The 14,328-nt window shown below is 45.4% G+C and overlaps 1 protein-coding gene across 1 annotated transcript in view; it reads right to left on the bottom strand.

Moving 5' to 3' along the window:
• Positions 1 to 14,047, bottom strand: part of FAM120A (family with sequence similarity 120 member A) — an 80,109-nt gene extending 66,062 nt beyond the window's left edge. The window contains exon 1 of the mRNA XM_080929495.1: positions 13,245 to 14,047. Within this exon, the coding sequence (XP_080785621.1) occupies positions 13,245 to 13,718 (474 nt within the window). The 5' untranslated portion in view covers positions 13,719 to 14,047. The remainder of the gene's footprint in view (positions 1 to 13,244) is intronic.
• Positions 14,048 to 14,328: the final 281 nt, after the last annotated feature.

Genomic DNA, 14,328 nt, shown 5'->3' with positions numbered 1-14,328 from the left:
GGAAGGTAGAGAAGGAGAGAGGGAGAGAAGGAGAGAGGGAAGGAGAGAGGGAGGGAGGGAGGGAGGGGGGAGGGAGAGGGGAACAAGTTAGATAAGGATGAATGTTTATAGTGGCACAATAAAGTCATGAACGTTAAGCAAAGGGTAGTTGATAAAAGGCCTAGCTGAGGATGTGATCCTAGTGCAAACAGTACAAAGTGAAAGTCTGGGAGGGAAGGAAAGAGAGAACTACACATAGGCAGTTAGCTATCCCACAATACAATAGAAATTGGGAATGGCGGTGTACCATGTGACCCCAGTACTTTGAAGGTGGCGGCTGGAAGATCAAGGCCAGCCCCAGCTACATAATAAATTACATTAAATTTTAAATTAGGGTCTGCGAGATGGCTCAGGTGATGTACCTGTCATATATGCATAAGAACCTAAGCTGGGATTCCCCCAAATCTATGTAAAAGAAGGTCTGTAATCCCAAGACTGGGAGGAAGAGCCATGAGTATCCCCAGGAGCTCACTAGCCAACAACACTAGCTTTATCAAGAAACTCTAGCTTCAGTGAGACCCTGTCTCAAAAAAACAAGGTAGAGAGAAATACACTAATCGCTGACCACTGGCTTCCACATGCACACCCATACATGAGCACATGTACATGTGCACACTCACAAACACATGTACATACACACACATGCATATAAACATATATTAAGCACTAAAGCTTCGGTGCTGGAGAACCAGAGCGGGACAAACAAAAGCTATAGTCCATACTCCTCTGGTAATCAGGACTCCACTACTTTTTCCTTTCCTTTTGCTTCTACTCTTCTATGAGTAAACCTGGGGATGAAATTTGTTATTCCTATAGCTTCATTAGTTTGTTAATTTCAGTTTTAGAAGTAAAATCTACGAAGCTTGAGGCTAGAGGGATGGCCCAGTGGTTAGGAGCAACAGAGTCCGCTCCGCTCCCATGTAAGAAGCCAGCATCTCCACTAATGCTGTCAGTCCTAACTCCCACCCAGGGCAGAGTGGTGCAGAGACAGGAGACTGATGGGGTTTGCTGGCTTCTAGCCAGGCTAAGAGGGAGCCCCAGGTGTAAGGACAGAGACCCTGCCTGAGAAGAACCGGCAGAGAGTTTAGAGGAAGAAACATGTTCTTCCACTTGATACACCAACACATGCACTAACACAGACAGACACGTAAATAAACAAACCTTTGTAATGGAGGTGAAGGGCTATGGTAGAGTCCTTACCTAACAAGCATGAGACTAGAGTAGTAGTTCTCAACCTTCCTACGGCTGGAACTCTTTTATGTGTGGTGACCCACAACAATAACATTTACTTTTGTGGCTACTTCATAAATGTAATTTTGCTACTTTTATGAATTGTAATGTAAATCTGTGTTTCCTGATGGTCTTAAGTGACCCCTGTGAAAGGTTGAGAAACACTTCTCTAGATTTAAACCCCAACACTGAAAAAAAAAGTATATGGTCAAATTGGTGGCATATGTCTATATTCTCAGCACTCAGTGTGCCAAGGCAAGGACAAGTTCAAGGACAGTCTAGGTGACATAACAGGACCCTTTCTTTAAAAAAAAAAAAAAAATATATATATATATATATATATATTAAAAAATTTAAATGAGAAACCTAAGAGACATGATATTGAGAAAACAGTTATCGTTAATCTCCAGAAAGTACAAAAACAAGAGAACTAAGTCTCCACAACTACTTAAGAGAGCCCATAATGAAAGTAAAACCCATCTCTAACTAAGGTGGATCAGACTTGGATTTGACCTGGAAATCTCAAGCCAGAAGCTATGGAGGTCACATGAAAGCTTCTGATCAAGGAAGTGAAACTACCAAACTCCTGCAAACACTCAAATGAACAAGCTTTTACAGCTCCAGCTGAGCACAAAGCCAGTGACCCACACAGATGGCCACCCCAGCCAGCAGAAGGGAATTAGAACCCCACCCAGGAAACTGGGCAGGTAGAGCTAGTACTGAAAAGCTTAAGTAGCAAAAGGATGGCCCATCTCAAGGAAGTACTTTTTACTTAGTCTAGAATGACTATTTTTATCCTACCAACCTACCACAAAACCTTTTTAAGGTCAATATGTTGGGTTTTGGGGTGGTAGTGGTGGTTTGGTTTGGTTTGGTTTTTCAAGACAGTTTCTCTGTGTAGCCCTGGCTGTCCTGGAACTCTCTGTAGACTAGGCTGGCCTCAAACTCATAGAGATCCATCTGCCTCTGCCTCTGGAGTGTTGGGATAAAAGGTGTGCACCACCACCACCCAGCCTATGTGGTTCTAAATGTCATATTTAAAAACAAAAACCAAAAATGAAGCAAGAGAGTTGGCTCAGAGGATAAGATCACACTGGCTGCTCTTCCAGATAACCAAAGTTTGGTTCCTAGCACTCACACAGCAGCTAGGAAATCCAATCCCCTCTTCTGGCTTCCATGGGCACCAGGCACACAAGTGGTACACAAACATATGTGGGCAAAATAACCACACACATATAAAAGACAGGCAAGTAAATCAAAGCTGATTTTATAAAGAAAACTGTTTTAAAGTTTCCAAGATTGTTTGCTCACATGCACGATCTCTCTCTCTCTCTCTCTCTCTCTCTCTCTCTCTCTCTCTCTCTCTCTCTCTCTCTCTCTCTCTCTCTGCATGAGCCCTTTCTCTCTTCCTCCTTTTCCCCAGCCCTCCCCACAGAGACTCCCCGTGGGCTTCAATCCTTGGGGACCAGTGAACTACCTTGAAAGCAGCTTCCCAATAATCCTGCCTTTAATTAAAAAAAAAGTATCCAAGACTATCTAGCAAGTATAACAATTGCCTTAACTGCTGTGAAAAGCAGCCACAGGGATCACCCTGGAGGTGGACTGCCGCTCACTCCTAAAATCTAGTGAAAGCAGTTCTATGAGGAGGCTTCATGTCCCTGCTAACTAGGTGGGGAAACTGCCTGCTTAACATCTGTATACTTCTGACTTCACCACAGGGAAGCCAAGATGATTACACACATCACATGTGAACCACTCAGAATCATTTCAGGTAGCAATACCTGAAATGTGTCAGGCACTTCTTTTTAAGTAAGCCAGGATATGTCATAGAGAAATAACAGTGTAGAACTTTTCTCAGAATGCTTTTGCAATAGCTCGGAGGATAATGGAAGCCCATCCTCCAGACACCTGAGAAGATACAAGTTAGCCTGGTCACGTCCAGATGTAAATGAACCAGAATTCTTCTGTCTAAAAAACAAAAATAACAGGCTTTGACTTATGCCCAGGAAAGTCCAGTCAACTCCCAGCTTCTGTCCCTACTCTACTCCAACTCACAGAAAGGAGCACAACAGATTCCACTCTGGTGAGGTAGGTTGTTAGTTGACTTTAAAGGGGAGATTTAACTACAATAGCATTCATTCCAATTTCACCCTGGGGGAACTACAATCACAGCTGACTAAGCATATCTTGCATGCCTCGTTTATTCCATAAGAATGAAAGGCAAAGGTCTTAAAAGCAATGAAAACATTTGAGTTAGCCTAGAACTCTACCACAGCCAGTAGTGTTTCTTTTAAAATCAAAGGAGTGGCACCAAAAGAGATTCACAACTTCGGCAAGCAGTAGGGAAACAGAAACAAGTAACCACATTCAATAGAATGACTACTATTCAAAAGCGAAATAAGAACATTAAAGCAGACAGTAAGAAGCACAAGAAAGCAAATGGGAAAGCCAGAACCATGTGTGGGGTTAAGGACAGAAGTGGTACAGAAAGTGTGGAGGATAGTACAGTAATTACCCCAAAACTCAAGTTCAAGTGAGAGGTCCCTGAGCCTCAACAAGGAAGGATTAACACACTCAACATCAACCTCCAGCCTCCACATGCACACACAAATGCGCTCACACAAGCATGCACACTATACACAAATATATGCAAAAAATTGGTAAGGTAGGCAACTGAAAATTGTGTGTGTGTGTGTGTGTGTGTGTATGTGTGTGTGTAAAATACTACAATTGTAAAAATAATTATAAGGTATCACCCTGACTCCCTGATATTCTTAGAAGGCTTAAGCACTTAACTCTAAGATATAACTTCTTACTTAATTTTTTTTTAACTTTTTTCCCCCTGTGGATATGACATTAAGCATATATGTAATACTTTTTCCCAGCTGTCAATGGTATTGTTTATATTTTTTTATTTCCCTTGTCAGTTTCTTTAGCAGGTTGTTTGTTAAACATAATTGACTCAATGCTTATTTGGTAATAAATTTGTCTGTTAACTTCACTTCTTGAGAAAAAAAAATAAGGAAGTATATACCATAAAAGAAATGCAAGTTAAATTTTATATTTTTGAAAAATTTTAAAAACCTAATAAAAAGACATCCATAATTAGTATTGTCATATTAATTCTATCTTTAAAAAGCTACTGTAGTAACTTCTAAATAACTCAGCTAAAACTTAGATTATTTTTGTTAAATTATTCCAACCTGGGCACAGTGACATGCACATAAAGTCTAGATTATAACATAGAAATCTTATATCTAAATAAATAAATGATAAAACTTTAAATTCATCCCCAAAATTGAAATGCCAAAAATCTTAATTTTCAGAGTTCAGAAAAGAAGAATTTTAAATGGATACAATTTCCTATAGCAGTCTTTGCAGATGCCCAGAGCACTTACAGCTTGCTCTGGGCAGTGTCTAGAGAACCCCCAGCTGTCTAGGCAGGCCTGTCTTGACCTTCATGAATGGGCTCTGGTTAGGAGGACACCCACTCCCCACACCCATCACTGCAGTGCACCAACTGGGAAGTGATAACAGCACTGCTGCCCACTCTTTCCCAGGACAATGGACAGTACTTTCAGGTTTGTTGGTGTTTGGGGGAGTTGTTTTGTTTTTTGAGATAACAGCAAAGTAATTACCAAATAGCCAGGGCACAATGGATGCTGTCTCTCAATGGCAGCTCCCAACCCACACTTCCCCCAGGATGCCTAAAAAACAAAGTACTTCAAATCAGGAGCAACAAGAGAAAAAGCAAGGCCCTCTCTCTCTATGCCTCAACAGAGTACATATTGAGTTAAGATATCTAAAAGGATTACTGCAAGATAAACCCAGGCACCAGGTGGCTGGGACAGCTCAGGCAGCCAGTCACCTTTGGAATTAACTCTGACTCTAGCAGGAAAAATTCTACTTCCTCCAGTCACTCGCCTGAGGGAGGGCGCTGCAAGTGCTGGGTGTGTCCCACTCGGCAGGTAGTCTGAAAAACTTTAGTGGGCCAGGGATTGTTCTAGGAGCTGGATGACAGGTACAGTCCACAGACAAGTTACTTCCCATAGGGAGAAAATAAGTAAGAGTGAAATAAATGATAAGCTATACAGATATGGGGGGATTCTAAAACACTGTATGTTAACTCTGGTTCACTTTGGTTTGGTTTGTTGTTTCAAGACAGGGTTTCTCAGTGTAGCCTTGGCTGTCCTGAAACTCACTTTGTAGGCTAGCCTCAAACTCACAGAGATTCACAAGCTTCTGTCTCCTAAGTGCTGAGGTTAAAGACATGTCCCACTACTGCCAGGCTGGTTGGTTTATTCCTTCAAGTATTTTTTACTACTATTTATTTATGTGTACATGTATGTCTGGATATGAGTGAGGACAGAGGGTGTCAGGTTCCCCTGGAGAGTTACAAGTAGGACCCACACAGCAGTTCACAACCATCTCTAACTACAGACCTGGTGAAATCTGATACCTTCTATTAGCCTCTGTGGGCACTAGGCACACATGGTATAGCTATGCATATATGCAGGCAAGTGATCCGTACACATAAAATAAGTAAAAGAACTCGAAAAAAGAATTAGGCCTCTTGGGAAACAAAAGAAAGCATAAGAAAATACATTTTAATAAATGGATATTGACCCAAATATTTAAAGAAAATATATATGGCTATATAAAATACAGTAAATATTTTAATTTTAAAAAGTGAGTGTTGGGTGCTAGAGGGATGGCTCAGTGATTAAAAGCACTGACTGCTCTTCCAAAGGTCCTGAGTTCAATTCCCAGCAACCACATCCTCTTCTGGTGTGTCTGAAGACAGTGACAGTGTACTCATACACAACAAATAAACATTTTTTTTTTAAAGCGAGTGTTGGTGTCAGGGTGCAAACCTTTAATCCTAGCACTTGTGAGGCTGAGGCCAGACTGGTTATGGACCAGACAACTCTACATAGTAAAACCCTATCTCAGAAAGCAAAAACAAGGCCTGACATGTGGCGTATGCCTTTAATTCCAGCACCTAAGAGACAAACACGGACAAATAAATTTCTGGAAGTTCCAGGCCAACCAGGGCTACATATCAGGAGACCCAGGTTTGTCTGTTTAATTGGTTGATTGACTGATTAATTTTAAAGCAAATGGTGGAATTCTGGAGTTGGCTCAGTAAGTAGGAGTGCTACAGCATAAGACCTGAATGAGTTCAAATCCTCAGCAGTTACAGGAATCTGTAACCCAGCCTTGAGGAGCAGACTAGTAGATCCCTAGAGCCTGATTACAACAAACCTAGCCTGACCTAAACAAGACACCAGTTCAGTGAGAGACCCAGCCTCTAAGCAATTAGGTGGTGACTGATACAGGTAGATACCCAAAGTCCTGCTCAGGCCACCAAATGCATGCACATGAATACACACATACACCCCAAGAAGGAAGGTGGTATTTGAGACAGGCTTTGAAGTGAGTAAAAGTTCAACAAAGTAAAAGATAGGATGGCAAACTAAAAGACAGAAAAGATGGGATGAATACCTGAACAGATAAATAAGGTAGAGAGGGTATGAATCACGAAGCAGGATGTAATGGCTAGGCTTGCAGAAGGTTTTTCAAGTCTGAACAGAGTTGGACTCTAATGGCTTGCTTCAAGTCTGAGCATGACAGAGGCCTCCCTGAAGATTGGTGGGCAAGATGAATAACCTAGGATAATTCTGACCGCCCCCACAGTGTGACAGCCAGGAAATAGTAGTGGTTCATAGTATCGCTTACATTTCTAGATTCTGGTTATGTTTTAGTCTATATCATTTCTTAAATGCCAGTAAACAGCAATAGTTTGGTTTCAGAACCTGCCAATAGGTTTGTAAAGCAGTTGTGTGCAAACTGCCCTCTGCCAGGGACACTTGGAATAAAGAAGGAGGAAGTGAGGGAGACTGTGACACCAGCATGTGCTGTTACTGGAGGGACTACCAGGGTTGGGGGTACAATGGTCAGGAGACTCTGAAGTAGTGGTCCTGAGGCTCAAAGCTGTCTGGATAAAGTAAAACTAGAGACTAGGGGAAAATAATGAAAATAAGGAAAGTCCGAAGGATGTCAGAAAGAACACAACACAGGCCTTGAAGGGATTGGTAAAGTCACAATTTAGCAAGTAACCTCAAGAAATAGCTTTGAGGACTAAAGAGAGGTCAAGGGTGCAGATGGGAAGAGAGAGTAGGACTCCAGAAAAGAGAAGAGATTTAGGGATGGATAATAAACTGCTGTTTAAGAGCTGAATCCAGCCTGGAGCCCTGGTTGTTTGTTTGGTTGTATATTTTGTTTTGGGTTTTTTTTTTTTTTTTTGACATTTTTTAAGTGGGATAACTCCAAATAAAATGTTGATTTCTGGTTTACCTGAAAAATTTGAACATCTGGCAATATAGTTTGAGGCCAGCCTGGGCTACACAATTAGCTCCAGGCCAATCAGAGTTATACAGAGTGATACCCTATCTTGAAGAGAAAAAAGTAAAAAGGAGACAAGACATGAGAGAAGAGGGGCAGAGGAAGAGGAGGGAGAGAGAAGAGAAATAGGGAAGAGGCTATGAACTGAAAAGGCTGGGCAAACTACAGACCACTACTTTAAAAGGTAGGGATATAGTGCTACAAGCCTTTAATCCCAACAGAGGCAGATAGACCTGTGTTCAAGACCAGCCTAGTCTACATAACATGTTCCAGGACATCCTAGGACTAATTAGAGAACCTAATTTTTTTAAAAGAAAAGTATAAACACAAAACTATTTTTACACATTAAAAACTGCTAATAATGAGTAATATATGGCATTAAGCACATAGCTTCTGCAGCCAATGTGGTAGCAACAAAGCAATTTTGAAAGAATTAAATATGACAATGTAGTTTAGTAATAAAGTACTTGCTTAGCAAGCATTCCAACTCTACCAATATGAATAGCTCTGTCTGTGTGTGTATGTGTGTGTGTGTGTGTGTGTGTGTGTGTGTGTGTGTATGCATATATGCTAAAGGAAACTAGCAGTGACTTAACTATTCTATTTCAGAGTACATACTTAAAAGAAACAAAAACAGAAGTTCAAAATCTATTTGCATGCCACATTCCTAAAAGCACTATTCATTTTTCATAATAGTCAAAAAGCAGGAGAAATTCATGTCTAGCTATGAATATATATCTCACACAAATGAGATATTCTTCAGCTTATAAAATTACTGACCCTTGAAAACCGTAAGTTGCAGTCATTTACCCTGGAACATCTAAATGTTAGCATATACTATATCTAGCTTTCTACTGGACCTTTTCTAAGTTGAGCTATAAGTACCATGAGATAAAGCTGCCTTCAGTGTTCACTAGAGCCACACTGTACTGGTTTGTAGCTGAGAACAACAGGCTTCTATACAAATGGCCTACAGGCCACACCAGTTAGATTTAAATATACTTCAAGAAACTGCCTAGATATGCATTCCTCCTGTGGCTGAACACAGGGCTGCAGTTGTAAAACTGATGTGCTAGAGAAAAATACTTATTTTTAATGGGTGACCAGTTTGAGTAAATTCTGAACTGTACTTTCTAGTTACTCAAAGGCCTTTAAGAATTGCTCTTAGTTCTCTGGATCTAGTGATGTGTAGTTTTCTTTTACACAGAAACCCTCTCCTATTGTAACTGCAAACAAAGTGCTATCAGAACGGCCAGGGCGTGAGCACTATGTAGGCACACCCTTAAAGTGCTCACCCTGAAACTGGACTTTTGACTTTAGCCTGCACTTCCCTTTGCAGGGTTACGAGTCTCCAGTTTAACTGAATCAGGAGATCCTGCTTCTTGCCACATAAAGTGGTCAGTAAGACACTGAGTACCGAGGGACAGAGTGACTATGAGCAAGGACCAGCAAGCATCCAGGCCGACTATCCACTTACTCCTTGACACTGACTCACAAGAACATCATCTCTAAAAGCAAGTGTGTTTTCTTGGCTTGTCTGAAAACAGGAACACCATTTTATGCAATCACTGAATCCACAAACCAGAGCATTTAGCAAAGCCTCAGTGGAAGGAACTCAGGATGAGGTCTGAGGAACCTCAGGATAAACTTTCGCACCACTCCTCCAGCCCAATAGGGGAGGTGTTTAGACAGTGCCAGTGAATTAATGTCACCAAGACATTCAAATAAGCACAATCATTCCCTGAGGCACACAAAGGCCACTCACTCCAGTGACCACCAGCAAATGCCATGTTCAAGTAAAGCTGTGTAATGTCCATAAGAAAACTATCTCCAATAGAAGCCAACGCCTAATGGTCACAGAGATGCACTCTGTATGAAACAATGCAGCTAGGGCCAGTGAGAAAGCTTAGCAGGCCAAGTCCAACAACCCTGGGACCCACATGGGGAAAAAAAAAAAAAACAATTGTCCTCCAACTTCCACTTGTGCCCCATGATAAAATGTGCCCCACCACTCCAAAATAAATGTAACTGTAATTTTAAGTTGTAGTTATCATTCTATCAAGAAGATAGTCTCTAGATAAGTATAACTTTCTGCCGGTTTACAAAGCACCAGAAAAGGCAGGGGAGTGGGGCTGGGGTGGAAACGGAGATGACCCACAGACAGCTTACATGTATGAAACTGCCAAGGGATGAATGAATAAATAAACAAATAAAAGGCATCCTATTTAAAAACACCAGAAAACGTGGAAAAGACAGCTTCGGTATTTTTGTAACAGAAATGTTTTTCTCAGCATAAAACATGCACAGGTCTTCATGTCAATTTCTTTACCAAGAGTCTATTTTTTTTAAAGTAGTAGTCTGCATACAGTAAAATTTTGAGCTTATCTTTAGTGTAGTTTTGATTTTTAAATCTTATCATCACCATAACAGAGAACAGTTTGGCAACCACCTGATACTTTGGAAACTTGGCTTCGTGCTGGGGCTCTACTAGATTCTCTTGCTGCACAGCAGGCATGACTAACTGAGTCACCTCCACAACTGCTACTTAGTTTGGGTGATGGTGGTAGGTTTTTGTTTTTTATTTTTATTTTTCCTTAAAGCAGGATCTCATGGAGCCTAGGCTGCCAACTAACATGCTATGTAGGCAAGGATAACTCTGAACTTCTGATCCTCCTGCCTTTACCATCCAAGAACTGAGACTAGAGGTGTGTGCCACAATGTCCAGTTGATGCAGTGCTGGGCATGGGTCCTAGGCTTCACGCATGCAGGGCAAACATTCTCAGGATCAAATGCCAGTGTTTACATGAATAAAGGTTCATTAAGAAGACACCCACTGGCTCAGTGGAAGAGCACTACCTCTTCCAGAGGACCTGGGTTCAATTCCCAGCAACCACATGGTAGCTCACAACCATGTATAACTCTGATTCAGGAGATCTAATGTCTTATGCTGAGTTTTCCAGGCACAAAAGAGGTGCACAGACATAATGCAGGCAGAACACCCATACACACTCTAAGTAAAGTAAAATAAAATAAAACCACCACCAGGCAAGTCCAGTTGCTCACCCATTCTGGAAGATATATAGTGATGATGCATCACTGCTTAAGTATTTGGGAGCCTCCAGAAAACATTTAAAAATCCAATACACAGGCACACACATAGAAACATACACTCCCTTAAACAGAGACCACCAAAGATATTTTTTATGACTTAAACATCATCCCTTTAAAACATGTAGTCAATCATTAAAAGTTATGTTTGGTTTTCTGTGTGTGAATGTTCTGCCTGCATGTATGTGTACCACATGCACATGTGGAAGTCAGAAGACGGCTTCAGACGCCCGGGAGCTGGAGATGACTGGGATGGACCATGTGGTGCTGGGAATCATCCGGGTCCTCTGCAGGAGCACGTGCTCTTAACCACTAACCATCTCCCAGGCCTCAAGATCACCCTCTTAGAAAGAATAAATACTGAGCTACCCTCAGGGATACCGAAGTACACAGGACTGTTTTCCTAGAATTCTGTCTGGTTTTTACAGCTTCACATCTTCTCTCTGGTTCCACTTTTTGCTATCAATGGAGCTCCTGACTCCAGCAGACTATCTTTTTCACCTCCCCTCAGACAGAGTTGAGAAAACCGACAGCCAGGATTGCTAGAATTGCATCTGCAAAGGCTAGAGAAGTTTGAGAGAGTGAAAGCAGGAAAGACAACACTGTCTCATGAGCACACAAACACTCACAGAAAGAAAGACAAAGGAGACTCTAACCTGAAGTAATATTCAATGTTTACTGAATGTCTTAGCTGACTAAAAATACAGCCCTGTGAAGTCAGCAAAAGCCGGTAATAAAGCTCATTTTGTGTCTTAAATGTTACTTCCCATCTCTAAGCAACATTAAACCAGGACCATTTGCAGGCTGTCCACTAGAGGTAGATCAGAGAAACTGCTTCACTTTTTACCCTCCAAGAGCCCCAGGCTACAGAGAAAAAGTGAGGGGCACACACTGCCTCTCACACGAACTCCCTGAGAAATGACACGCAGTGTATCTGCCATGCTCCTGAGCCAATCACCAAGTTTCTAGCCGCCTCCACCCACAGACTTAAACACAACTTCACCAATTGCAGCAGGATCCTGGGTGGGACTTCCGCAATCATTTTAGGCTTAACTACCACCATCTCACCACTGCCAGCAGGGATGATCAGGAAGAGGGAGACATGCTAAAGTTTTAACTGAAGTTCAGTTTCCAGGGAAAGAGCAAGCTGGAAGACAGTGGCAAGTCTTAAAAACTGAAACTCCCTCCTCAACCCCCACCCCAAATAAGTGTTTTTTAAAAAACCATGAAAATGCAAGCTACCCAAGGCTGAGGACCAGTTAGGTGCTCAGCTTTCAGTCAACCGCGGGGCCCTTAAGTTCTCTGGCCCAATTTTGGCTGCAGAACCTTCTGCCAACCGGACAGCAGAGAGCTGACAATGTGGAGCTCTCCTTACCCACCAATCAGGGCTGCTGAAGGTCACTGAACACTTCCTGTGCCGCAGAAAAACAGCTCTCACAAGCTCCTGCCTAAGCCAGACGACCCCCAAATTCTTCTCTCCGGTTCTGAACCACTACCTTCACAATGGACATACAGAACTGAACCACTTTAAAAGTCACAGAACTGACAAGAGCCCATCCATCAAGCTTACAGCACCTTGAAATCTAGAACCAAAATGTTACCATCGACAAATTTCTCCAAACATCTCATTTCCAAAGGTAGAGGTGCAAACAGGACACCTGCCGTCAGAATTTAGAGACCAGCACCGGTCTGTACACAAGGTTCCTTTCCCACAGCTTTGCAGGCTGTCCAGCTTCCTGTGCCTAAAGCCCAGGCAGTCTACTTTCATTATTTATTCTACAGACTTCCAAGATGAACCTGTTGCTGGGAAAGAGCGGGTTAATTTTGACAGATAGGATTCACTTAAGGCTAAGGCCAGTGGGCAACCTGCCTGTCTCCAAGAGGGGAAAGACTGAGGATGTGGGAGATGACACTACCAATCCCACTTAGGGTGAGGGTCTGTCTGTCCACCAGCCTCAAGTGTCTTATGCACAAGTCGATGGGCCCACAGCAGGCCAGGGAGTAGGGAGGAATGCTGTGGGCAGTCTTCAACCACACCAGGCCTAAAGGCCTCGACATCCATCTTGCCCCAGGTCCCCTCTGCCGAGTTTGCAGCAAGTCTAGGCTTGGTGACACGCTGTGTCCCAAGAGGGGCCCTGAGAGACACTGAGGCCTGCTCCGGGGCCTTCCATGGGCAGGGGCACCCACGTCTCACTCTGGGCCAGGTTGGGCTTCCTGGAACTAGTTCGGCGCTGACACTGGCCCAAGAGGCGTCCCAAGTCCAACCCAAACCCAAGCCCCAAAAGAACCTAGGCCAAGCCCCGAACCCTGGCCCAAGGAACCTCAGACTCAACTCCGCTCGCTATTCAAGCAATTCCAGGCCCGACCCAAACACAAGCACGAAGAGGCCTGTAGCCCAACTGTGACTCCTGTCCAAGTGACCCCAGCCCTAAGAGACCCCGGCCAACCAGCTCCAGCCGCACCTTGACGTGGAAGCGGATGAGCGCCAGGCGGATGCAGTGGGCCATGCAGACCGGAGGCAGGAACCAGACCTTGGGCGGTGGCGTGCCCTTGTTCTGGACATGGCTGACGATCTGCTGCGCTGTCTGGCGCTCGTTGCCCTGCCGCTTGACCCACTCGTGCAGCCGGGCCTTCTCGAGCGCACCGTTGAAGAAGACGAAGAGCTCGATGTTGCCTCCGAAGCAGGCCTTGGCCAGAGCCGCCAGGTAGCCGAGCATGTGGTTCCACTGGCCGCCGCTCACCCAGTCGGTGTAGAAGCCACCGTACAGGCGATGCAGGCAGTTGTCGGCATCCACCAGCAGGCGCAGCGGGGTCTGCGGGGGCCGCTGCCGCCCGCCGCCCACCAGGCTGCCCCGGGCCAGCTTCTGCAGCTCCACCGGCACCACGGCGCTCGGGCAGTGCTTCTCGATGTAGTCCTGGAAGCCCTGCACGCCCATGGCGACGGCGGGGCGGGCGCGCGCGGGCGGCGGGGCCGGCGGCGGCGGGGCGGGGGGCGGCGGGGCCGTGGCGCGGCCGGCGGGCGCTGGCAGCCTCAGGGCTGGCTGGGGCTGGCCGGGGGCGCGCTCACGGCCGCCTCGGCCGCCATGTGCTGCCGCCTCCCAGGGCCATGTCTGGGGAGGGACCTGCGCCGCCGCCGCGCTGCGAGGCCGAGGCCGAAGCTGGGCCGGGCGGGGCGGCGCTGACGTCGGGCCCGCCCGCGCGGACGCGGGAGGCGGAAGAGGCGGCGCCGGGCCGCGGCCGAGCTCCCGGGGCGGCTGCGGGGCGGAGAAGGCGGAGCGCTGCTTGGCTTGTCGGGCCCTTAGGGGGCCGCAGCCGGGCGGGCTCGGGGAGGCGCCTGGGCCCGTGCAGGCCGCGCCCCGAGGCCGCCGGCCTCCGAGGCCGGCTCCGCCCCGCGCAGGGCTGCGGGCCCGGGAGGCGTGGCCGGCAGCTTGCGCCCCTCCTCCGCCGCGTGTGTCGCGCGGCGGGGCGGGGAAGCCGGGAGCCTGGGAGCGCGAGCGGCGGAGGAGGACGGCGGCGACAAGATGGCGTCGCTCCCGGGACAGGACC

This window comes from Micromys minutus, assembly GCF_963924665.1.
Source record: "Micromys minutus genome assembly, chromosome: 1".
Lineage (NCBI taxonomy): Eukaryota > Metazoa > Chordata > Mammalia > Rodentia > Muridae > Micromys > Micromys minutus.
This window is presented reverse-complemented; position numbering and strand designations above follow the sequence as displayed.